Source organism: Biomphalaria glabrata, chromosome 12, assembly GCF_947242115.1.
Source record: "Biomphalaria glabrata chromosome 12, xgBioGlab47.1, whole genome shotgun sequence".
NCBI classification, from domain to species: Eukaryota; Metazoa; Mollusca; class Gastropoda; family Planorbidae; genus Biomphalaria; species Biomphalaria glabrata.
The window spans coordinates 16,662,967-16,682,681 of NC_074722.1; the positions used below are offsets into that span (position 1 = coordinate 16,662,967).

Consider the following 19,715-nt stretch of genomic DNA (forward strand, 5'->3'; position numbering starts at 1 on the left):
AACAAAATAAAAAGACAACACAGAAGAATGATTTTTTTTTAATGTGAACCAGCAATTCAAGTTAACACCTGCCTAGACTGCTTGACACTCACTTGACTATATAACATCAAACTTTGGTCTACAATGTGCGACATAATACAAATACAAGAAAGAAAACCAATATGCATAAGTGAATGTTAAATAAATGTGTACCTTTTTTATTGGATATAGTAAGCTAATAACTCAGCTTTTTTGTGAATGTGGTTTTTAAAATCAATGTTAGTGTTTTATAGACCATAAACTTTTAAAAAAACACATTTTTTTTGTTTGTTTTTATTTTGAGGAATACCAGGAATTAAACCGGTTTTCCAGAAAGCGTAGAAATATACGTCTCTATAAATTATACCTGTCACTGATGAATGTCTGTATGTGAGTATCATTCATTTAGATATAGACCTATAACAGATGGAATGTATGCACGAATAACCGGAAGTATGCTAGTTTGTAGATAAGAGAGAGAGAGAGGCCAGCGTGTGATATGTGCCATGAAGTTTAATAAAGTTTCTGTGTTTTGATCGAGTTGTTAAATGTTTGATGTAATTACAGCTGAACCCAGGGACACCTAGTTTGAATCCCTACTCATAGCAGAGTTGTGTTTTCTGAGCGCTTAAAATCAGCTAGGAAACCTACACCCAGATACCTTACTCCCCAATAGTCCACAAAAGAAATTGAACCATAGCATACACTGAGCATGCTATAAGCACAAAAGATGCTCTTGTAGATATATATATGTATGTGTATGCTCTATATTGAGTCTATATCAAAGCAATGTAACTGAAGGAAACTAGTGATTCCCTTTTTATTGACTGTAGTCTGAGGTACCTAAAAGTTTCTGTTGTGTTATTCTTCTAAAAACAAACAACTGTTTTGATTAATTTGTCCCAAAATTTTCTCTCTCTTCCAACACGTCTGCCTGGTCGTGTGGTTTGCTCTACTGGGTGTCATACTGAGGATTCCAGGATCAAACCTGTCTGCGGCCATCCAATACTGTGCAGCAGGAGGCCTGGACTAGGAAACAATCACTATTCTGAATAAATGCATGAAGGCTAGAAAAAAACAACAATTTCATGAATTTATTATGTTACAAAGTTCTTGAGTTTATGCTAGACTTAAGACATACGTGTCATCTTGTAGACACTTCAATTCTATGTAACTTCTGCGTGCAGTGATAGCTACACTTCAGCCATTCAATTATCTCAAGGCGACACGAAAAACGTCTTAGGAAAGGTCATCCGCTAAGTAATTATCTCGTTATCAGCGTGATATATCTTAATGGCTTGGTGGTTAGCACATTAATGTGCCTGCTTAGTAGACTGACAGGTAGAGCGAGGTAAGCAATATAGTGCATTACGTTCTAATATATATCTATATATGTTGGTGTGCTTGTAATAAATATGAACAAACGTTCGTTAAAAAACAAACTTCAAAGCTAATTTCTAATGTATCATTTGATATAATGTATAGTATATTCACAGGCGCACAATATGATTGATTCATTTATCTATCACTTATTCACCCACTTGCAGAGGACGAAAATAATACGAAAAATTAACCAGTTATTATTTTCCATGTGCTTAGGACAACTAATGAGTCCATCCAGCTCTAATGGGAACCTGCCATTAGTTGGGGAAATTAAATATGGTTGGTCGTTGTGATGGCCACATGACACCCTCGTTAACTGAGGGCCGCATACAACTCTGACCTTTAAATCGTCTGCGCTATATATCTGAAGTTTGAAAGAGGAACTTTACTTTTTTTTTTACAATAGTGTAAGGTATCTGGGTGTAGCAAACGAGGCTTAGGGCATCCGATTGGTGGGGCCTCGCACTGGACTAACAATTTGTTTTAGAGAAATAAAATTGCGAAATTTGGATCGAATTTCAAAAGTAGCAAAATACTTCTACTAGTCTTGCTCTCTCTACTGTGAGTCAATATGCTATATGGAACGCAACCAGAATCACGCTTTATGTGAATATGATTATGAATTTTTTAAATTTGTTAATTTAGATCTAGATGCAAGAACATTTAAATCATGGCGTCATTTTATTTTTTTGGTATTTATATTTTACTATTTAATTAGGGACCTATTAATTCGCTTCGTCAAGGGCCTCCATTACCTAAGGCCGGCCCTGGAACAATTGAACATAATTTGCTTCATGCCAGGACATAGTGCTAACAAAAAACGTCACTTTTGTATAAAGCTTTTATCAACTCACTCTGTCTGTCTGTCTGGTAAAAGGTGTGTGCACGTTATTATTCCCACATCCATTATCGGAACAAGTTGAAACTTCGCACACTTTTTCATTGACCTAGACAAGATATGAATCAATAATTAAAAAATGAACCAATTAGTCAATAAATTACTGATTATTATCAATTTTGTTTGATACCAACAATGAAAACTAATTCTTCAGTATTGACAGATATGGCTTAATATTGTTGCAACTCTAGGTTAGGCACTCAACGAAAAGGCAGGCAACTCAACACAGTTTAACAGGAAATAAATACAGGTGTTTATTCACTAGGGCAAACACATAACATCCTTCAACTTCCTCAGAGTCTTATTACTAAGTATACCAGTCCTTTGCTACATAACCCAAATGTGGACTAACGACAGCCTTCCCCGCTTCGCTCCAGGTCCCTACTACAACCTTCAGGCAGCACAAAAGATGGCTTCTTATTCTCCAAACATTCAGACTCTTCACAATCCCTGATGCACTGTTATTCTCTCTATCCTAGTGTCTTCCTGTTTAGGTTCACTAGTGCACTAGTGCGCACCTCAAGCACTGGTGCAAGGCAGGGTTACAACAATATATTGGGTTTAGTCCTCTTAAATAACTGTTAACGCTATTTCTCCGATCAAGTTGGTACTTTGAACAATTATTATTGACCTAACAAAACATGAATACATTTTATAATATACCTAATTATTGGTAATTAATTATTTTGATATAGAATAAGGGAAATAACTTCTACATTAATAGTAGATAAATTTTTAAGGGCGGAATTATTTGCCTTCAGATACGTTTTTTTTTTTCAAGGATTTTAAAAATATTTTTCTTGTTGTTCCTTTGCATATAGAGGCTTAAATACTTGCCACATTTTAATGTACATTGTTTAAGATGTTTCAATGTACACTCTATATATATTCCAAAGTATGAAACTCCATGAACCAATTTACTCATTCGAAAATTTCAGTTTTTACGCGTGAAAAATTATCAAGCGTCTACCTGTAACCATGACAACTGAAGTATCTTCGGACAACAAGCTGCCAAGTGTGTTCCTTGGTCAGTCCGGGCTAAAAGTTTCTAACTTATGCTTGGGTACCATGACATTTGGAGAATCTCAGGTAGCATTTTCACTGTTGTTCGTATTATTTTGCAGTTGTAGCTTTGTAGTTAAAGAACTTAAATGGTCTTTTTTTTTTTACAAACTTCTATTCAAGTACTGATCTTAAAAACGGCTCTAATTATTTTTCTAGAAATTTAACAGTTGAAGCATACCACTGGGAAAATAATTGGCCACATGGGGAAAACTTTGACAATTATAATTTTTCTTAGTAAAAAAAAAAATGTAAATTTGACTTAAGTACTAGACTTAGATCAAGAAAAGAATGACGCTTTTGTGAAAGAACTATCGCGTTCGGGAATTTCCGAATGTAAGGCATTAGTGATTCAAGAATGTAATAAAGTAATAAGATCATTAGACTAGATCTTAAGAGTTCTAAATAATGTCGACTTATTAAAAATACCAATAAATGATAGCACAAGTCTGAATCGACGTTAGGTCAAATTGGTAACATCGTACGTTTACTAGCCGACCGTGTTAAGATCAAGAGTTCGATACCCGGCTTGAGATAAATATTTTAAAAATATTTTATTACATTTGAAGTTATATAATGGAGATATTACTGAAAAAAAAAGTTTTTTGTTTTATTTCAATGTAAAAATATTATTGGCATGGGTCACGCTTAATGTATCACACTTTGTAGTACTAATAAGGTTTAGCTAATTTCTATTCATGCCCTAAACTGCTCAGACAGAAGCCTATACATTTTCAATTTATTAAGATGTCTACCTGCCCAATAGCTTTTATTTAGTATCACGTGGTTTATAGTTTGATAAAAACGAGTAAAGTGGTCGAGGATCTACTTCGAAATGAAAGGATTTCTTCAATTGCTCTTTGTTAATAGAAATCTCTGCAATGTAGACCATGATTCTATGTCTGCTTGTACACGACGTAGGGCGTGAAAGATACACATAGATACACATAGATACACATAGATACACATAGATACACATAGATACACATTTCTGCTTCCTGAAATATAATTTATAACGTTATTTATTACTCTAATTTATATTTGTGCTTACGTTTAAGAAGATATAAAGCGCTTGAAAATTGAATTTCAGACAGGAAGAATTGGACAAAGTGACGAGGATTTATCGCATCAGATCATCAACCGTTTTGTTGAAAGGGGAGGTAACTTTTTTGACACAGCCAACGTGTATGGCCGGGGTACATCAGAGAACATTCTCGGGAAATGGCTGGAAAGGTTAGAATTTTTCTTCACAGCTATTACATTCCTTTCAGATAATTTTATCGACCAAAGTTTTCTGAGAAGCTTCATTTTGTTACTTTGATATGTAACAGCTCAAAATGGAAGGAGCCTTGCAGTGTGTGTGTGTATGTGCAACAGAGAGTAGTTGATCTTAGCTTACAAAACTTTTAAAAATTATTATAAGGTTTGTATTCGAGTCCAAATATTAATGAGGAGTGCAGAAATAAACGTGACTACGCAGCCCCAGCTGTGACCTACATGTTTTGCCACATCCAGTGCATACATAACCATTGTCCGCCGTTGGTAGAATTGAGATTCTCTTTTAGCCGTTTAAGTCTAAGTCCTTCCTAGAAGAGAGCAATTGGATGCATGCGCGTCTACAGAACGAGAGAGAGCTGGAGATCCCTTACTTAAGGCCCGGGATACACATTTGAGACCAAAATGAAATTCTTTAAATTATAGTTACTGCTAAAAACATAAGCCTTGCTATATTTTCGGAGTTGAAACATTTGTGTAGGAGTAAATACCTTTAACTGGCTTAATCGAATAGCTTAATGTAATAAGTAGACATCAAATTAAAAAACAGATTTAGCAGAATAGAACACGCAAAATATTTTAAAATCTTTAAAGAGGAAGGCTCATCTAAGAGAAATAACTCCACACTTACAACCATAGCTCTTTATTATGTAGACGTTATTTCCCTTCGATATAAAAAAAAATATTAATATTTATTTTTTTTTAAATTCATGTTTTGATAGATACAGTAAGTAATGGTTTAACGTTTCAGCTTGATTCGAGAATGAGTTTGTGAGAAACAACGTGTAGAAACCAGACAGAGTTTTGTAAAAAATAAACAAGTTCATCATTTAGTTTTACAAATACAAAATACTTTACTATCTGTGTCACGTAACAACCTGAAAATTATGGCTTGTGGTGAGACGTAACGCCTCAAAATATCAAATAGCTCGTCTGTCTTTGGGAAAAGGCTTTTCATAGACTGTCACACTTGCTCTGTTGAGGGAATAGTCGTAGGCACACAATTGACATTTTTAAATGTACGTAAAAAGGAATATGTAATGATGTAATTATTTAGAAAGACTATATCGAAGACAAATGAAGACGTTATTACAAAGGAAGATGCTACATCACTCTATTGCCTTGTGACTTCATTGACCATCCGTGGAGGAAGTAGTCTGTATTCGACAAGATGAGATAACTAAATGTGTGAATAATAATCTTCAGCTTAGTTCGAACAGTCTGGCGACTAAGACGAGGAATGGACAGGTACTCACAGGTGTTCTGTGTTACATTGTCTTACACAGCAGGGAATAGAAGAAAGATCATGGAGTGAAGGTCAACTGTTTTTGTTCCGCGAACATTTTGGAGACGTTTTTTTTTATCCTCTTCAGGCAAACGAGAGACAATTTTATCATCGCCACCAAAGTTCGATCCAACATGGGCGTAGAAAACAACCCAAACAATGTGGGACTGAGCAGAAAACATATAACATCCAGCATTGACGCCAGTTTAGGACGCCTCCGAACAGACTACGTGGATCTCTATCAAGTAAGCGATTTGTTTTGTGTGTATGTGTGTGTGTGTGTGTGTGTGTGTGTGCGTGCATTAGCGTGTATATGTGTTGATATTAAATTGAAATGTTTTTGTTTGAGAGTTTTTCACTATGCTCACTGATCAATAAATGGACTCTCCTCTTTCCTTCATCTTCCTTACTCTTTCGGTCGGCAAGCGGATATCATTTGTAGGGATATTACACGTGTGATGTAAAAATAAAAAGTATCCCTTTCAGACCTTAGGATCTCATGTAAAGGTCATCTATTTCTTTGACCGACGGTTGGCAAGCCAAGCACAATGACTAACGACCTTTACTTTTCCCAACTAATGTCAGATAACAATGAAAGTTCTTATCTTATAAAATACAGACATTACTTTAAAAAAAGAAGATGATTTCGTCCTACGCCTGTCTAGGGAAATTTAGTCATGCACGTTAATCTATGATTTAAACTCTGCCAAGTCGTTGGTTTTCCTGGCTCATTCAGGCAACCTATTCCATGTGGTTGACTCAGGGTTGTCTTGAAATTCGAAATACAAGTCTTCACCGAGATTTGAATCCGAGATTGATTAAATATATTATGGTGCACCTCCACCCCCATGTAGAGCAAGACTACAGCAGATTAAGAAATATAGGAACTTAATTTTCAAATGAATTAGAGGGAGCGGTACATGTTTGACTGTTTCACCACATTGGCAGTGAACAATATGCGTATGTGATAGTGGCGTTGGCTAATCGGGAGAGAGAGAAAGAGAGAGAGAGAGAGAGAAAGAGAGGGGGGTAAGGATCTTCCAGGTAAGATTTAAAAAGGTTGCCACCACTTCATTTCGTAGTCCTAGATTCTCCCTTAATATTATTCCCACCTTCAATTGAACCTAGCTAGTGGCTACGTAACATAACGAAAAACTGTCTCTAGTTTCATTCGTAATATTTATGAGTTTATTTTAATGCCTAATGTCAATACAGGAATACCCAAAGTCCCAAACAGACCTTATTTCAAATGATTTTTTTTTTAAACCATCATCCATCGGTACAATGCAAAAAGATATCAGTTTTAGTTATGCCAAAATGTCGGTAGCAGGGGGGTATTTACCCCCCTGAACACCTTCTTAGCTCTTTATGACCAGATGAACAGTTTGAATTTGATTTTAAAGGAGAATTCGAACTTTATTGAATACTAGCCATATGTTACCCGCGGCCCGCGGCTCTCAATATGCATGTCACTGATATAGTACATTAGAATAGTTTGTGGAAAGCGTGGTCGAGAGGCTAAGTACGCTTGAACTTGGCTTGGCTACATATGAAGGGGGCTCAAGGCTCGACACCCGACTCGAGTTGCGCTGTGTTTACTGAGCACCTAAAGGCAGCACGGAAACTAATGTGATTGGACCATAGCGCCCTGAGCATTCTATACGCATGAACGTAGCGCTATATAAAAGCTATAATAATAGTTAGAAACAATTAAACAAAATAAAAATGTTATAAGTAAAGCGAATGCGTGAATGTAAAATAGTATGAATAGTGCTATTAAATAGCTAATCGACCTAAATCCATTTTTGTTACAAAAAGATTTGCTTGCATATATATTGAGATCTAGATCTAGAGTCTAATATAGTTTTTGACCTAGATTAAACTTAGATTCAATTGTTTAAATTAAGTAAAATACATCGGCTTTCACTAAACACTCTTGATCTATCAGTTTCAGATTGAATTTAAGGTTCAATAAGCTTATTAATTATTTTATGTTAGTATATTTAATATCACCCATTTAGAGCCTCATTTGCATGTCCAATCACAGCGTGTTTTCACTGCGCATGTAAGGTTTGCGCGACACATGAATGGAACTTTTAAAATGTCTGTCAACACGGCATCGCAGCTATAGCAAACGAATGTATTTAAAAATGCTTTAGAAAAACAAATTAAATTTGAATGTTAATTTGATTAAAATATGAAATGAATGGACTATAATTAGTATGTTTATGTGTTAAAGTATAAAACTATCTTTGCGAAGAGAAGTTCTATCATCTTAGAGTTGTATTAGAAATTTAGACCTAGGAATATAGAGATGTGTAGCCTCTCGGGTAATGTCTAACGTAAGAATGTACGTCAGGAATTCTAAATGCGCATATATAAAGAACGAATTTATGTAAAAATGCTTTTGAAACACATATTTGAAGCTCAATTTTATTTAATAAAGAAATCAATCGACTATATTATGTATTTTCATGTGTCAAAGTAAAAAACTACATGTGCAAAGTGTAGTTCATAAAATCAGATCTAGATCTAAATTCGTTCGATATTTTCTCATATCAACATGGTAAACATAGCCTAGATTTATAAGATACAATACTTTTATAGATTTGGTCACCTTTTATTTTTGAGGGTCTTAAGTTTGTTTTAGGGCTAAAATACATACACTACGGTCCCAGTTAGTACCCAAGGAACATTAATGCCACGTTTTATCAAGATTGGTTCAACGGTTTTGATTTCTATGCGTACATACATACATACATACATACATACATACATACATGCATACATGCATACATGCATACATACATACATACACACACATACACACACACACACACACATACATACATACATACATACATACACACATACATACATACATACATACATACATACATACATACATACATACATACGCCTTACTTTCTACTTTTTGGTATAGATAAATTAAATATTTTGTATAGCTTATGGCTCATTTGATTAGATTATTCTTATTTTGTTCTGGTTTGATATAGATCTAATAAAAGGTGAATATCTATATAAAAATGGCTTCCAGATCTTGATGACAGAAGATGTGAAATTTGAATCACATAAACAAATCATGTTTAAATCTATCATTGCCTTCTAAATCTATCTATGTGAATATTTTATTGATCTTTGGTCTGTTCACTAAATCATAACAGGCAAATTAATATATTAAATGTGCTTAATGATTTTTTAAATGTGATATTATAATGATTTTTTGTTATAATACATTGTGTGCATACATCTGAAAGTCATGTTTCTAAATGTGTTGAATTCTATACATTTTCTTACCTTCAGGCGCATGCCTTTGACGACGGAACAAGACTTGAAGAAACGTTACGTACTTTCGATGACCTGGTCCGTGCTGGTAAAGTTCGTTACATTGGTGTCAGCAATTTTACAGGGTGGCAGCTCCAGAAACTGGTGGATACCTCAGAGAGACTCGGACTGAACCCGATAGTTAGCTTACAGGTTATTATTATATTCATTTACACAGCTTGAAAATGCAACTTTAGTCAATAAAAAGAATGGATGTCTTTCTAATCTAATACACACAGCCTTCGGATGTCTTTGCTAATCATTTCAAGTTATAATAGTTAAGGATTTATTTTCTGTATTAGAATTTCTTTATTAATCCCCTCCTTTTCTTTTTTTTTTTGTGAAATTTCAATAAAATTGCCAGATTTTAACGAGCCCCCTAACATTATTACTTTTTAACCTCTAAATTAGTGTATCTGTTACAATTACATTTAACGACCTTTCTCTTTCTTTCTCTGGAACCCGTATTTTTGTTACTTTTTTCAACCTGCACATCTTAATTTCTTTTAACTTGATTCGGAAAGACCCTATTTACAACGTCAATCCTTGCCACTCCAAACTACCTCCCGCCCACACACACAAAGTTAGTCCTATGTACAATACCTGACATTTCTTTGGCTTCGCAATATTTATGTAACCCCGTCCCATACAAAGTTTCGGCTTTTTTTTTTTTTTTACAAAGACAATTCTTAACTTTTTTATCATCTTTTAATCTTTTCAGATTTTGAATCTGCCAGTTGATAGTTGATAGCTTTAACCTTTTTTTTAATCCTTTAATCATAAGAAAAAAGACTCTAGATCTACCTTTTTGATGCTATTAGGGCATTTTAAATTTTTTTAGACGGCATCTAAAAGGGAACGGAAATGACGTAAGCCATACATATAAAAAAATTGTAGACTTACGGAATAAGAAAAAAAAAAGCTTAACAAACAAAAAATGTGTGTGCTGTTTCATTATATGCTTTATATATAGATAGCGTCCTTTTGGAGAAATACCGAAATAAAACACAAATGTTTGATAGCAAGTTTGCGGTTTTTACAAATTACGGTGGTCAATTTCTATCTATTAAACCAGTTCCTAGCAAGAGCCTTGGCGGTAAAGGGAAACTGTGTAAGAAATTTTATGCGAATCCGTGCGACTGTTTAAGATATCTCTTGATCAGCCAGTCATTCAGTGAGTGAGTGGAAATTTTGAATTATAAGGTAGATTATAAGATAGGACAGAAAAACAGAAGATGCACATCAGCAATACAAATGTTTTTTTTTTATTTGTCTTTTTATGTGACTGTTAAAAAACTAAAAAAATATGCTAATGTCCTAACAGCAACAATACAGTCTTGTGTGCAGAGAGTCAGAGTTTGAGCCATTTCAAGTTTGTAAGACTGCAGGCATAGGCGTGTTGCCATGGAGTCCACTGAAAGGGTAACACAAACACCTTTATACAGAACTTAGTGCTGGTCACTAGCGGATCCAGAACTTTGGAGTGGGGGGGGGGCGATTTTTTTCCAAACCCTAACCCTAACGCCCAGTAAACCCTAACCCTATACATAAACGTGCGTACAGCACACAGATATATATATATATATATATATATATATATATATATATATATATATATATATATGTATGTATATATAAGAATAAATAAGCAGTATTTCTCAGTATTTTCATGCATTCTTCACTGAAGAAACGCATTCTCCTGACATCTACAGCTCTTTATCCATCAGTGGAGTTCGGGGCGAAGCCCCGACGCCAAAAAGCGTTTTCTTGCATTTTTCACTGCAGAAACGCCTGCTCCTGACATCTACATCTCACTATTCATCAGTGAGTTTCGGGGCGTAGCCCCGACGCATAAAGCGTTTTCATGCATTCTTCACAGAAGAAACGCATTCTCCTGACATCTACAGCTCATTATTAATCAGTGGAGTTCGGGGCGAAGCCCCGACGCCAAAAAGCGTTTTCTTGCATTTTTCACTGCAGAAACGCCTGCTCCTGACATCTACATCTCACTATTCATCAGTGAGTTTCGGGGCATAGCCCCGACGCATAAAGCGTTTTCATGCATTCTTCACAGAAGAAACGCATTCTCCTGACATCTACAGCTCATTATTAATCAGTGGAGTTCGGGGCGAAGCCCCGACGCCAAAAAGCGTTTTCTTGCATTTTTCACTGCAGAAACGCCTGCTCCTGACATCTACAGCTCACTATTCATCAGTGAGTTTCGGGGCGTAGCCCCGACGCATAAAGCGTTTTCATGCATTCTTCTCTGAAGAAACGCATTCTCCTGACATCTACAGCTCATTATTAATCAGTGGAGTTCGGGGCGAAGCCCCGACGCCAAAAAGCGTTTTCTTGCATTTTTCACTGCAGAATAGCTCACTATTCATCAGTGATTTGGGGGGCGAAGCCCCGACGCTAAAAGCGTTTTCTTGCATTCTTCGCTGAAGAAACACATTCTCCTTACCTAAAGCTCATTATTCATCCTATTAAAAAAGGACCTTTTGAATAATATTGTACTTGAAAAATATTCTAATTTGAATGTATACGCCCTTAATACATTGCAAATAAAACCGATTTGTTCCTTGAAAAGATCAGATACCCCACATATTTAGATTAAGGCTTAGAGGATCACCGCCGAAAAAAAATTCGATAAATAATATTCAATAAAATTCAAGCATAAATTGTGAGTTATAGTCCCAAATTTAAATAGAAAAATATTAGATTGAGTAAAGGTTGGAAAAAAGGCTACTCATCTCAATCGTGACTCTTATACTGAAAATTTTTGTTTGAATTTTAATTTTTCCAAATCAAAGTCTTTCTTAAAATAATTATGATAAATTCATGTGAAATTACATAAACTCTGTCTGGAAATGGGAGGGACGGTAGAATGAAAACGATTTATCCTCGCTCCTTTTTATAATTTCTGCTAATGATTGCATTTGGCATTAAAGAATAAGGGTGGGACCACTCGATACGAGAATTTAATTTATAGCATATATAAATTATATTAGTGGCTGATTTTTTTTTTACATTTTGTAATTTCTTAACTATAATACAAAAAGAAAAATTATTGCTTTGTCCGAGGAGGGAAAGGAGATGGCATGTATCGCCCCTTCCACCTTTTTCCTTTTATATTTACTAATCATAAAATTTGAGATTAGAGTGTTGTGCGACATAATATACAAATGGTTTCACATATCAATTATATAGAAATTCAATCATTTTTGTTCACAAACTATGATTCCTCCATAAAAATATGACCGCCCCCCCCCACTCAGAGGGCTAGAGCGGGGAGGGCAGTACATGCAATCGCCCCCCCCCCTTACCCCACCGAATCTGCCAAGATACCTGAAGGAGAGCGACATAATATCAAATTTATATATCAATGCAACTAATCTTGCTCACAAACTATGATTTCTCCATAAAAGTAGGACCGCCCCAACCCCACTCAAAGGGTTTAGGTGGGAAGGGCAGTAGAGGTTTCGTCCCCCCCCCCCCACACACACACCAATCGGACAACAGGGGAACGACATAATATAAAGATCGGTTAAAATATCAATAACAAGTTTTAATCATATAGATATTTAATTGATTCTTTTGGCAGGCTGTGATTTCTACAAATAAATTGGACCGCCCCCCCCACTCAAAAGTTTATGGTTGGGGGGGGGGGCGGATTGATGCTATCGCCCCCTCCAGACCCCACCTAATCGGCCAACATACTAGAGGGGGGGCGAAATAATCTAAAAATAGTTTGAAATATAAATAATTAGTATATATTATTAACATAAGTAATAAATTCGTATACAAATTGTGTGACTTCTATACTAAAATACGTCGGCCCCCCCCCTTAGGGGGGGGGGTCGGCCGAGTGGGGGGGGCGATCGCCCCTACCGCCCCCCCCCTGGATCCGCCAGTGGTGCTGGTATTATGTGATATCATTTTCTTTGGAGTTATGCTAGAGGCGATTTCACGTGAAAATGAGCGTTGATGGGATTTGGGTTTTTTTGGCACAGGGGTAAAATTTAAGCCATATCCTGAGTGAGCTGGTCTTTATGACCAAGCAATCTATTTAACATGTGTATAGTATGCCAGATTTGGAGGCAGAAGCCAAGCAGATGGGAAGACTTTGGGACATTTGGAGAGAATCTCCAGAACCGAGACGCCTGTAGGAATCTGGTTGGTGGCCTAAGCCTTAGACGCCTGAAAAAAGCTGGTTGTGGCCCATGTCAAGGCTTCTGGAGGAAGCTGTTTGATGGCCTATGCCCCAGACAGAACTACAGGCAGAGATGAGATAGTATGCTAGAGATTATTAAATTTTTGTAGAATATGAATGACAATGCAATTTTCTTTTGCTATGACAGACACAGCAATGTTTTTTTCTAGGACAGATACAGTTCGTTTGCTATGATAGACACTGCAATATCTCTAGGCTATTCTATTGTAATCATAGTTGACTTAATAGTACACAGATAACAATTTTCAATTAGTCATTATATTTTTCTCCAGTGGTCTGCTGACAGGAAAGGTCAAGCGTGGCGTAGAGCCAACGGAGGGACGACTAGGATGGTCGGTGGCCAACGCTAAAGCCAGGAACCAAACAGCGCCAGTTCTGTCAAGCTTAAGTGATCGGACATTTGATATAATTGAGTCTGCAGAAAACATTGGGCAGAAATATGGTATTAAGAGATATGTCAGTGCAAATCATTTTAGGATTCTAGATTATCTGATAGATTATAATCATATTCTGACCTATTAACTAGATTATCTGATACATTAGAATCATATTCTGACCCTATTAGCTAGATTATCTGATCGATTAGAATCATCATTTGCCCTATTAGCTAGATTATCTTATAGATTAGAATCATTATCCGCCCTATAAGCTAGATTATCTTATAGATTAGAATCATTATCCGCCCTATAAGCTAGATTATCTGATAGCTTAGAATCATATTCTGCCCTATTAGTTAGATTATCTGATCAATTTGAGTCACGCTCTGTAATATTAGCTACATTATCAGATTTGAATCATACCGTGCCCTATTAGCTAGATTATCTAATTTTCAATCATACTCTGCCGTATTAGCTAGATTATCAGATTTGAATCATACTTTGCCCTATTAGCTAGATTATCTGACAGATTTCAATCATACTCTGTCCCATTAAAACATATTCTTTTATTTTATTTCCATTTGTCACTTATACAAGGAAGGAAAAAATCAGTCTCAGTATAATTCTATGGCCTCCTTCATTCGCGAAGCGACTATAGATCATCTCATGGAAATGAGATGAATGCCTGGACATTAGCTGTGGTCGGAACGATGTCACCCACACATCTCCACGCAGCTGATGTATCCAAAGGAACGGCAGTGCCTATACAGTTTGGGGTCAGCGGCGTCGCAGGTTCTGCCAGAGTGTAGCACTGAGTGCTGCAAACTGCCTTAGGGTCGCCAGCTCCTGATTTTTCCTCAGGGATGACTCCCGAAGCCTTTCCCATGATTTTGTATAGCTGCAAGGCAACAGAGATTTGAATTAAGAGTTTTCCTTCTCTTAGGTGGGTAGCCAGCCATGGCTAACGAGCCACTCCTGCCCGAAGCTTACTGGTTAAGGCGCCAGTTACTCCTGTTAGTGAGAACAGTTCCGCCGGACTCAATATCTGAGCCACACTTGAAGGCCAGGAGTTGGACTGGTTGTTAGAGGCTATTTGAGAAGCATGCCAATACGAAGCATTTTATAGGTATTGGAGTGCTTACATCCATTACCACTTTCGGCAATGACAACCTTATGGAATCCAGTATAATTACAAAACTGATATCAACTCACTCTGTCTGTCTAAAATCTTGCATACGTTATTTATCCCACTTCCCCTTCTTGGATAAGTTGAAACTTTGCACAATTATTCATCGCCCTTAACAAAACATCAATTAATAAAAAAAAACAACAACAACTCATTATTCTATTATAAGTCACTATTCATAATTTATTAATTTTGTTTTTTAAATAGAGACAGTGCTTGCAAAGGGGAGACAAGACTTAGGTAGAGAATTAAGTGGTGGCCTAAGAATTTGAAACTAACAATAGATATCTATGAAATCTTCTATTTTCTTATGCACATGGCTGGCTGAGTGGCTGAACTATGCGCTTGCGGAAGGCCAAAATTTAGGTCAAACAAATTTTAAAAAAAATGTTTTTAAACAGCCTTCACGGAAACCTTCTCCCAGATGCCCAGTCCTTCCCCCCCCCCCCCCCAACTGGTCTAGACTAGGGAGTGGACAAAAGAAAGCACATTGAGCATGCTAGAAAGATAACGTTACGCTAAACAAAACAATTAGTAAAAATATTTCCATTGGCACAGATATATTATTCTTAGTCTAGTTCTATTATTGATTACATGAATAATATAAAATATTTTTTTTTATCTACCCGTTCTGTTTGTCTGTCTGTCTGTCCGTCTCTGGTACGTTATTTCCCCACTTCCCTTTCTCCGTTCAACTTGAAGCTTTGCCCAATTATTCATCGGTCCTAAGAAAACATATATACAACGAAAAATTAACCAACAAACTATCAAATAATATTTTTTTTTCATATTGAAAAAGGAGATATATCGTACAACATTAAGAGATATAGTTTAAAATGCGTTCCTTTTCTTAGAAAAGTTTTTAAAAATATTATAAGTATTTTTCTTTGCAAACATTGCCACTTGTATAACCAAAGTTTACACCTCGCTCCGTCTTCTTTGACATGTTTTTTTCTTACCACTTCCTTTTTATTCTCATTCCAATTAAACTGTACACAAGTATTCATTCTAGATAACAACACATGACTCAATACAAAAATGAACATGTTAGTTAATTAATTTAGTGTTAATTTGTTTTAGATAGAAATGGGGAGATAAATCTGGTAGAAAAGAGGTATGGCAGTATTAGTGCGGTTCCCTCTTTATAAACCTTTTTTTTAAATTAAAGTATTTTAACATTTTTTTCTTCTACACTCACACTTCAATGATACTTCTATGAAATGATAGCAACTAAAATATGTATATTTTAAGGAGTGACCCATAGTTGTATATTTATGAATAAATGAATTCATTGTGCTAAAATGAACATCCATACTGCGAATAACTCTATGCTAGCCACATAATTTCCAATCGAACAGGTCGCAGTGTTGCTCAGGTAGCGTTACGTTGGCTGCTGCAGAAAGATGTGGTCTCCTCTGTTATCATAGGGGCCAGAACTCTGGAGCAGCTTGAAGACAATTTGGGGGCTGGCAGTGGCTGGGCTTTGTCACAAGAGGAGGTAATTCGAACAAGCTCATTGAGATAGACAGACAGAAAATAGAGACAGAGAGACAAATAGATAGACAGACAAATAGATAGATAGACAGACTCATGGAATGACAGACACATAGATAGACAAATAGACAAATAGATAGACAGACAATTACATAGACAAAAAGACAGATAAATATAATGACAGGCACACAGACAAATAAATACATAGACGGACAGACAGCGAAACAGACAAATAGATAGACAGACAGACACATATATAGACAGACAAACAAATATTTAGACAGACACATAGATCTACAAATAAATAAACGGACAGACAAACAAACAAAAAAACAGACAGACAAATAGATAGATAGACAGACAAATATATAGACAGACAGACAAATAGATATACAAACAGACAAATAGATAGATAGACAGACAGACAATTATATAGACAGACAAATAGATAGACAGACAAATAGATAGGCAGACAAACATATAGATAGACAGATACATAGATAGACAAACTGACAGACAAACAGATAGACAGACAGACAAATAGACTGACAAACACACATAAAAATTGATAGACAAACAGATAAACAAATAGACAACTACAGAGAGACAAATAGTTCAACAGCAGACAAATAGATAGGCAGACAAACAGACAAAATTGACACATTAGACACATAGATAGGCAGACAAAATAGATAGACAGACAGGCAGACAAATAGATAGACAGACAAATAGATAGACAGGCATATAGATAGACAGGCATATAGATAGACAGACAAATAGATAGACAACAGACGGATATATAGATAGATATATAGGTTGATAGACAGAAAGAAGCCAGATAGATAAAAAGAAAAATATTAAATAACTGTAGATAAATAGAAGCTAAGACGATATATATTTATTCAGTGAATACATAAATTGAATAATAATAAATTGAAAAATAGATACATAAATATGTGATACATTAAAAAAGAAATAAACAGATGGATCTATCGATCGATAGATAGATGGATACATCGACAGATAGATAGTTAGATAAATAGATACATAAATAACTAGATAGATAGATATAGAAGACAGATAAATAAATAGATAAATGTATATATTGCCTATTAGCTGGGAAATCGTCTTGTTATATTATTTATAAACTTTTGCTTTCTGTAAGTCTACATCATTGCCTTTCTAAAAGTTATAAAAAAGAACTGGAATCAAAGAAGAATATTACAGTAGTATTGAAAAACTATGAGACTTAGGACAGAAATAACTAATCTTAACGTGCCTAAATTCAATTGCCTCATTTCATTGGATGATTTTATTTTGGAGGAACAAAACGTGGAAATCACCCATTGTGCTAAAAACAAAAATTAACACAAGAGAAATATTTGTGCAGAAAGTCGATGGTGATTGTGCTTTGCGTAGAGTCAGTCAGCTTTGAGAAGAAGGGATATTATACATTTTTTTAAAAATCACTTGTATATACGTTGTTATTTTCCCTTGGTTTCAGATGAACTTGCTGGATGACCTGTCCAAGCCCTCCATTCAATATCCTTACGACAATCTTATCCAGAGAAACGCTGATCGTCAGAACCGAAACGCCATCAGCTCATATGTCAAGTCCATCTAGACTCTATACTGAAGCTGTCTAAACATAGATAGTCCATCTAGACTCTATATTGAAGCTGTCTAAACATAGATAGTCCATCTAGACTCTATAATGAAACTGTCTAAACAATGATACATGTATAACCACTGATACTTGCCCTTAGACTATAAATCTAGTCCCACTAAGTAATGTATTATATAAAGTAAGAATGTATTTGCCTAACCAGTTGGAACCATTAGTTAAAGCAGGCGTTACCTACTTCTATGAGCATGAATAAAAGCAAGTAATGTTTATAGTCATTAAGAGAAATGCATTTTTTTAAAATAAAATTTATCCCAATAATAAATTCAGCCCTATTACACTTACCGTTTCATAAGTTTATGTTGTGTTGATAATGTTGATAAGGTTATCTTGTGTTGATGAGATTATGTTGAATAGATAAGGTTATGCTGTGACGAAGTCAAACTATGGACTATAGAAACTCAAAATGACCACAACAATTAGAATTTATATCGTGCATGTGTTACGGCCAAAATTCGAAGCATGGCCAGTTCCCTTAACATTAAATTTAGTCTAAGATATCTTCTAAATGTCCATTGATCAGAGATGATTCACCATCTTTCAAACCTTAATGGCTATATAAAACATGTTACGAACTGGGCACACTCCCACAATTGTATTAGGCTGTGGCCTCAATAGAATTTTACATTATTCAGAGCCATTGTAGACATGGCATTAATCCCCACCCCACATTGTTTATTTTTACAAAGCTTATATCATCTTACTGTCTATCTGTATGTGTGGGAAATTTGTACACCCAATCTCGATCAAGTTGAAACTTTACACAATTATTTATCGTACCTGCTAAAGCATGAATCAATAAAAACATTTAACCAATAAGGTAATTATTAATTGATAATTCTTTTGTTTGGTACCGAAAAATAGAAAGAAATGCTTTTTATTCAGAAATGTGGCTCTATATATATATGGAGATTTTCCCCTTACTACGTCTTGTACATGCTCTTTCTCCCACTTCAAGTTTTATGACAACACATGAATCTATAAAAACAAGACAAATTAGATTAGTAAATCAATTATTAGCAATTAATTAATTTTGTTTTTATAGCAGGTAGGCAGTTAAACCATCCTGAGATCTATTGCAGTTGATAAAGGTTATTAACCTAAGATAGACTTTATTTTTTCAAGTTTTGTTTTTGTATGTTTTGTTGCACGCTATGAAGTAACATACAATACAAGCCTGATTCCGATTCAAAGACTGAGTTGTTATAGTTTCCTGCTATTGTTATAATGAAATGGGCATTTTTAAAGTACATAACATTGTTCAGATTTTGAGTTTTATTGACTGGTCATTGTAGTTTGTTGCAGTGATGTAGTTTGCTGCAGTGATGAAGTTTGCTGCAGTGATAAAGTTTGCTGCAGTAATGAAGTTTGTTGACACAAGAACTTGGAGAGATACAGTCGATAAACGTTTTTGTTACACATGTATGAGACAAATATTGCAACACCTTGAAGACCATTCAACAAATTGGAGACG

At 35.4% G+C, this 19,715-nt stretch overlaps 1 protein-coding gene across 2 annotated transcripts; it reads left to right on the top strand.

Moving 5' to 3' along the window:
• The first annotated feature begins 317 nt into the window (after window positions 1-317).
• On the top strand, window positions 318-19,434 carry LOC106065580 (1-deoxyxylulose-5-phosphate synthase YajO-like). Of its 2 annotated transcripts, none has more exons than XM_056006608.1 (10): window positions 318-408; window positions 3,238-3,388; window positions 4,452-4,594; window positions 6,010-6,166; window positions 9,246-9,419; window positions 10,591-10,688; window positions 13,773-13,942; window positions 16,422-16,561; window positions 18,062-18,443; window positions 18,604-19,434. In XM_056006608.1, the coding sequence occupies exons 2-9, from the start codon at window positions 3,278-3,280 to the stop codon at window positions 18,179-18,181; spliced, it is 1,113 nt and encodes a 370-aa protein (XP_055862583.1). In that variant the 5' UTR covers window positions 318-408; window positions 3,238-3,277; the 3' UTR covers window positions 18,182-18,443; window positions 18,604-19,434. The 2 variants fall into 2 exon arrangements, with proteins under 2 accessions (XP_055862583.1, XP_055862582.1); XM_056006607.1 differs by lacking the exon at window positions 318-408 and adding an exon at window positions 1,210-1,369.
• The last annotated feature ends 281 nt before the right edge of the window (window positions 19,435-19,715 follow it).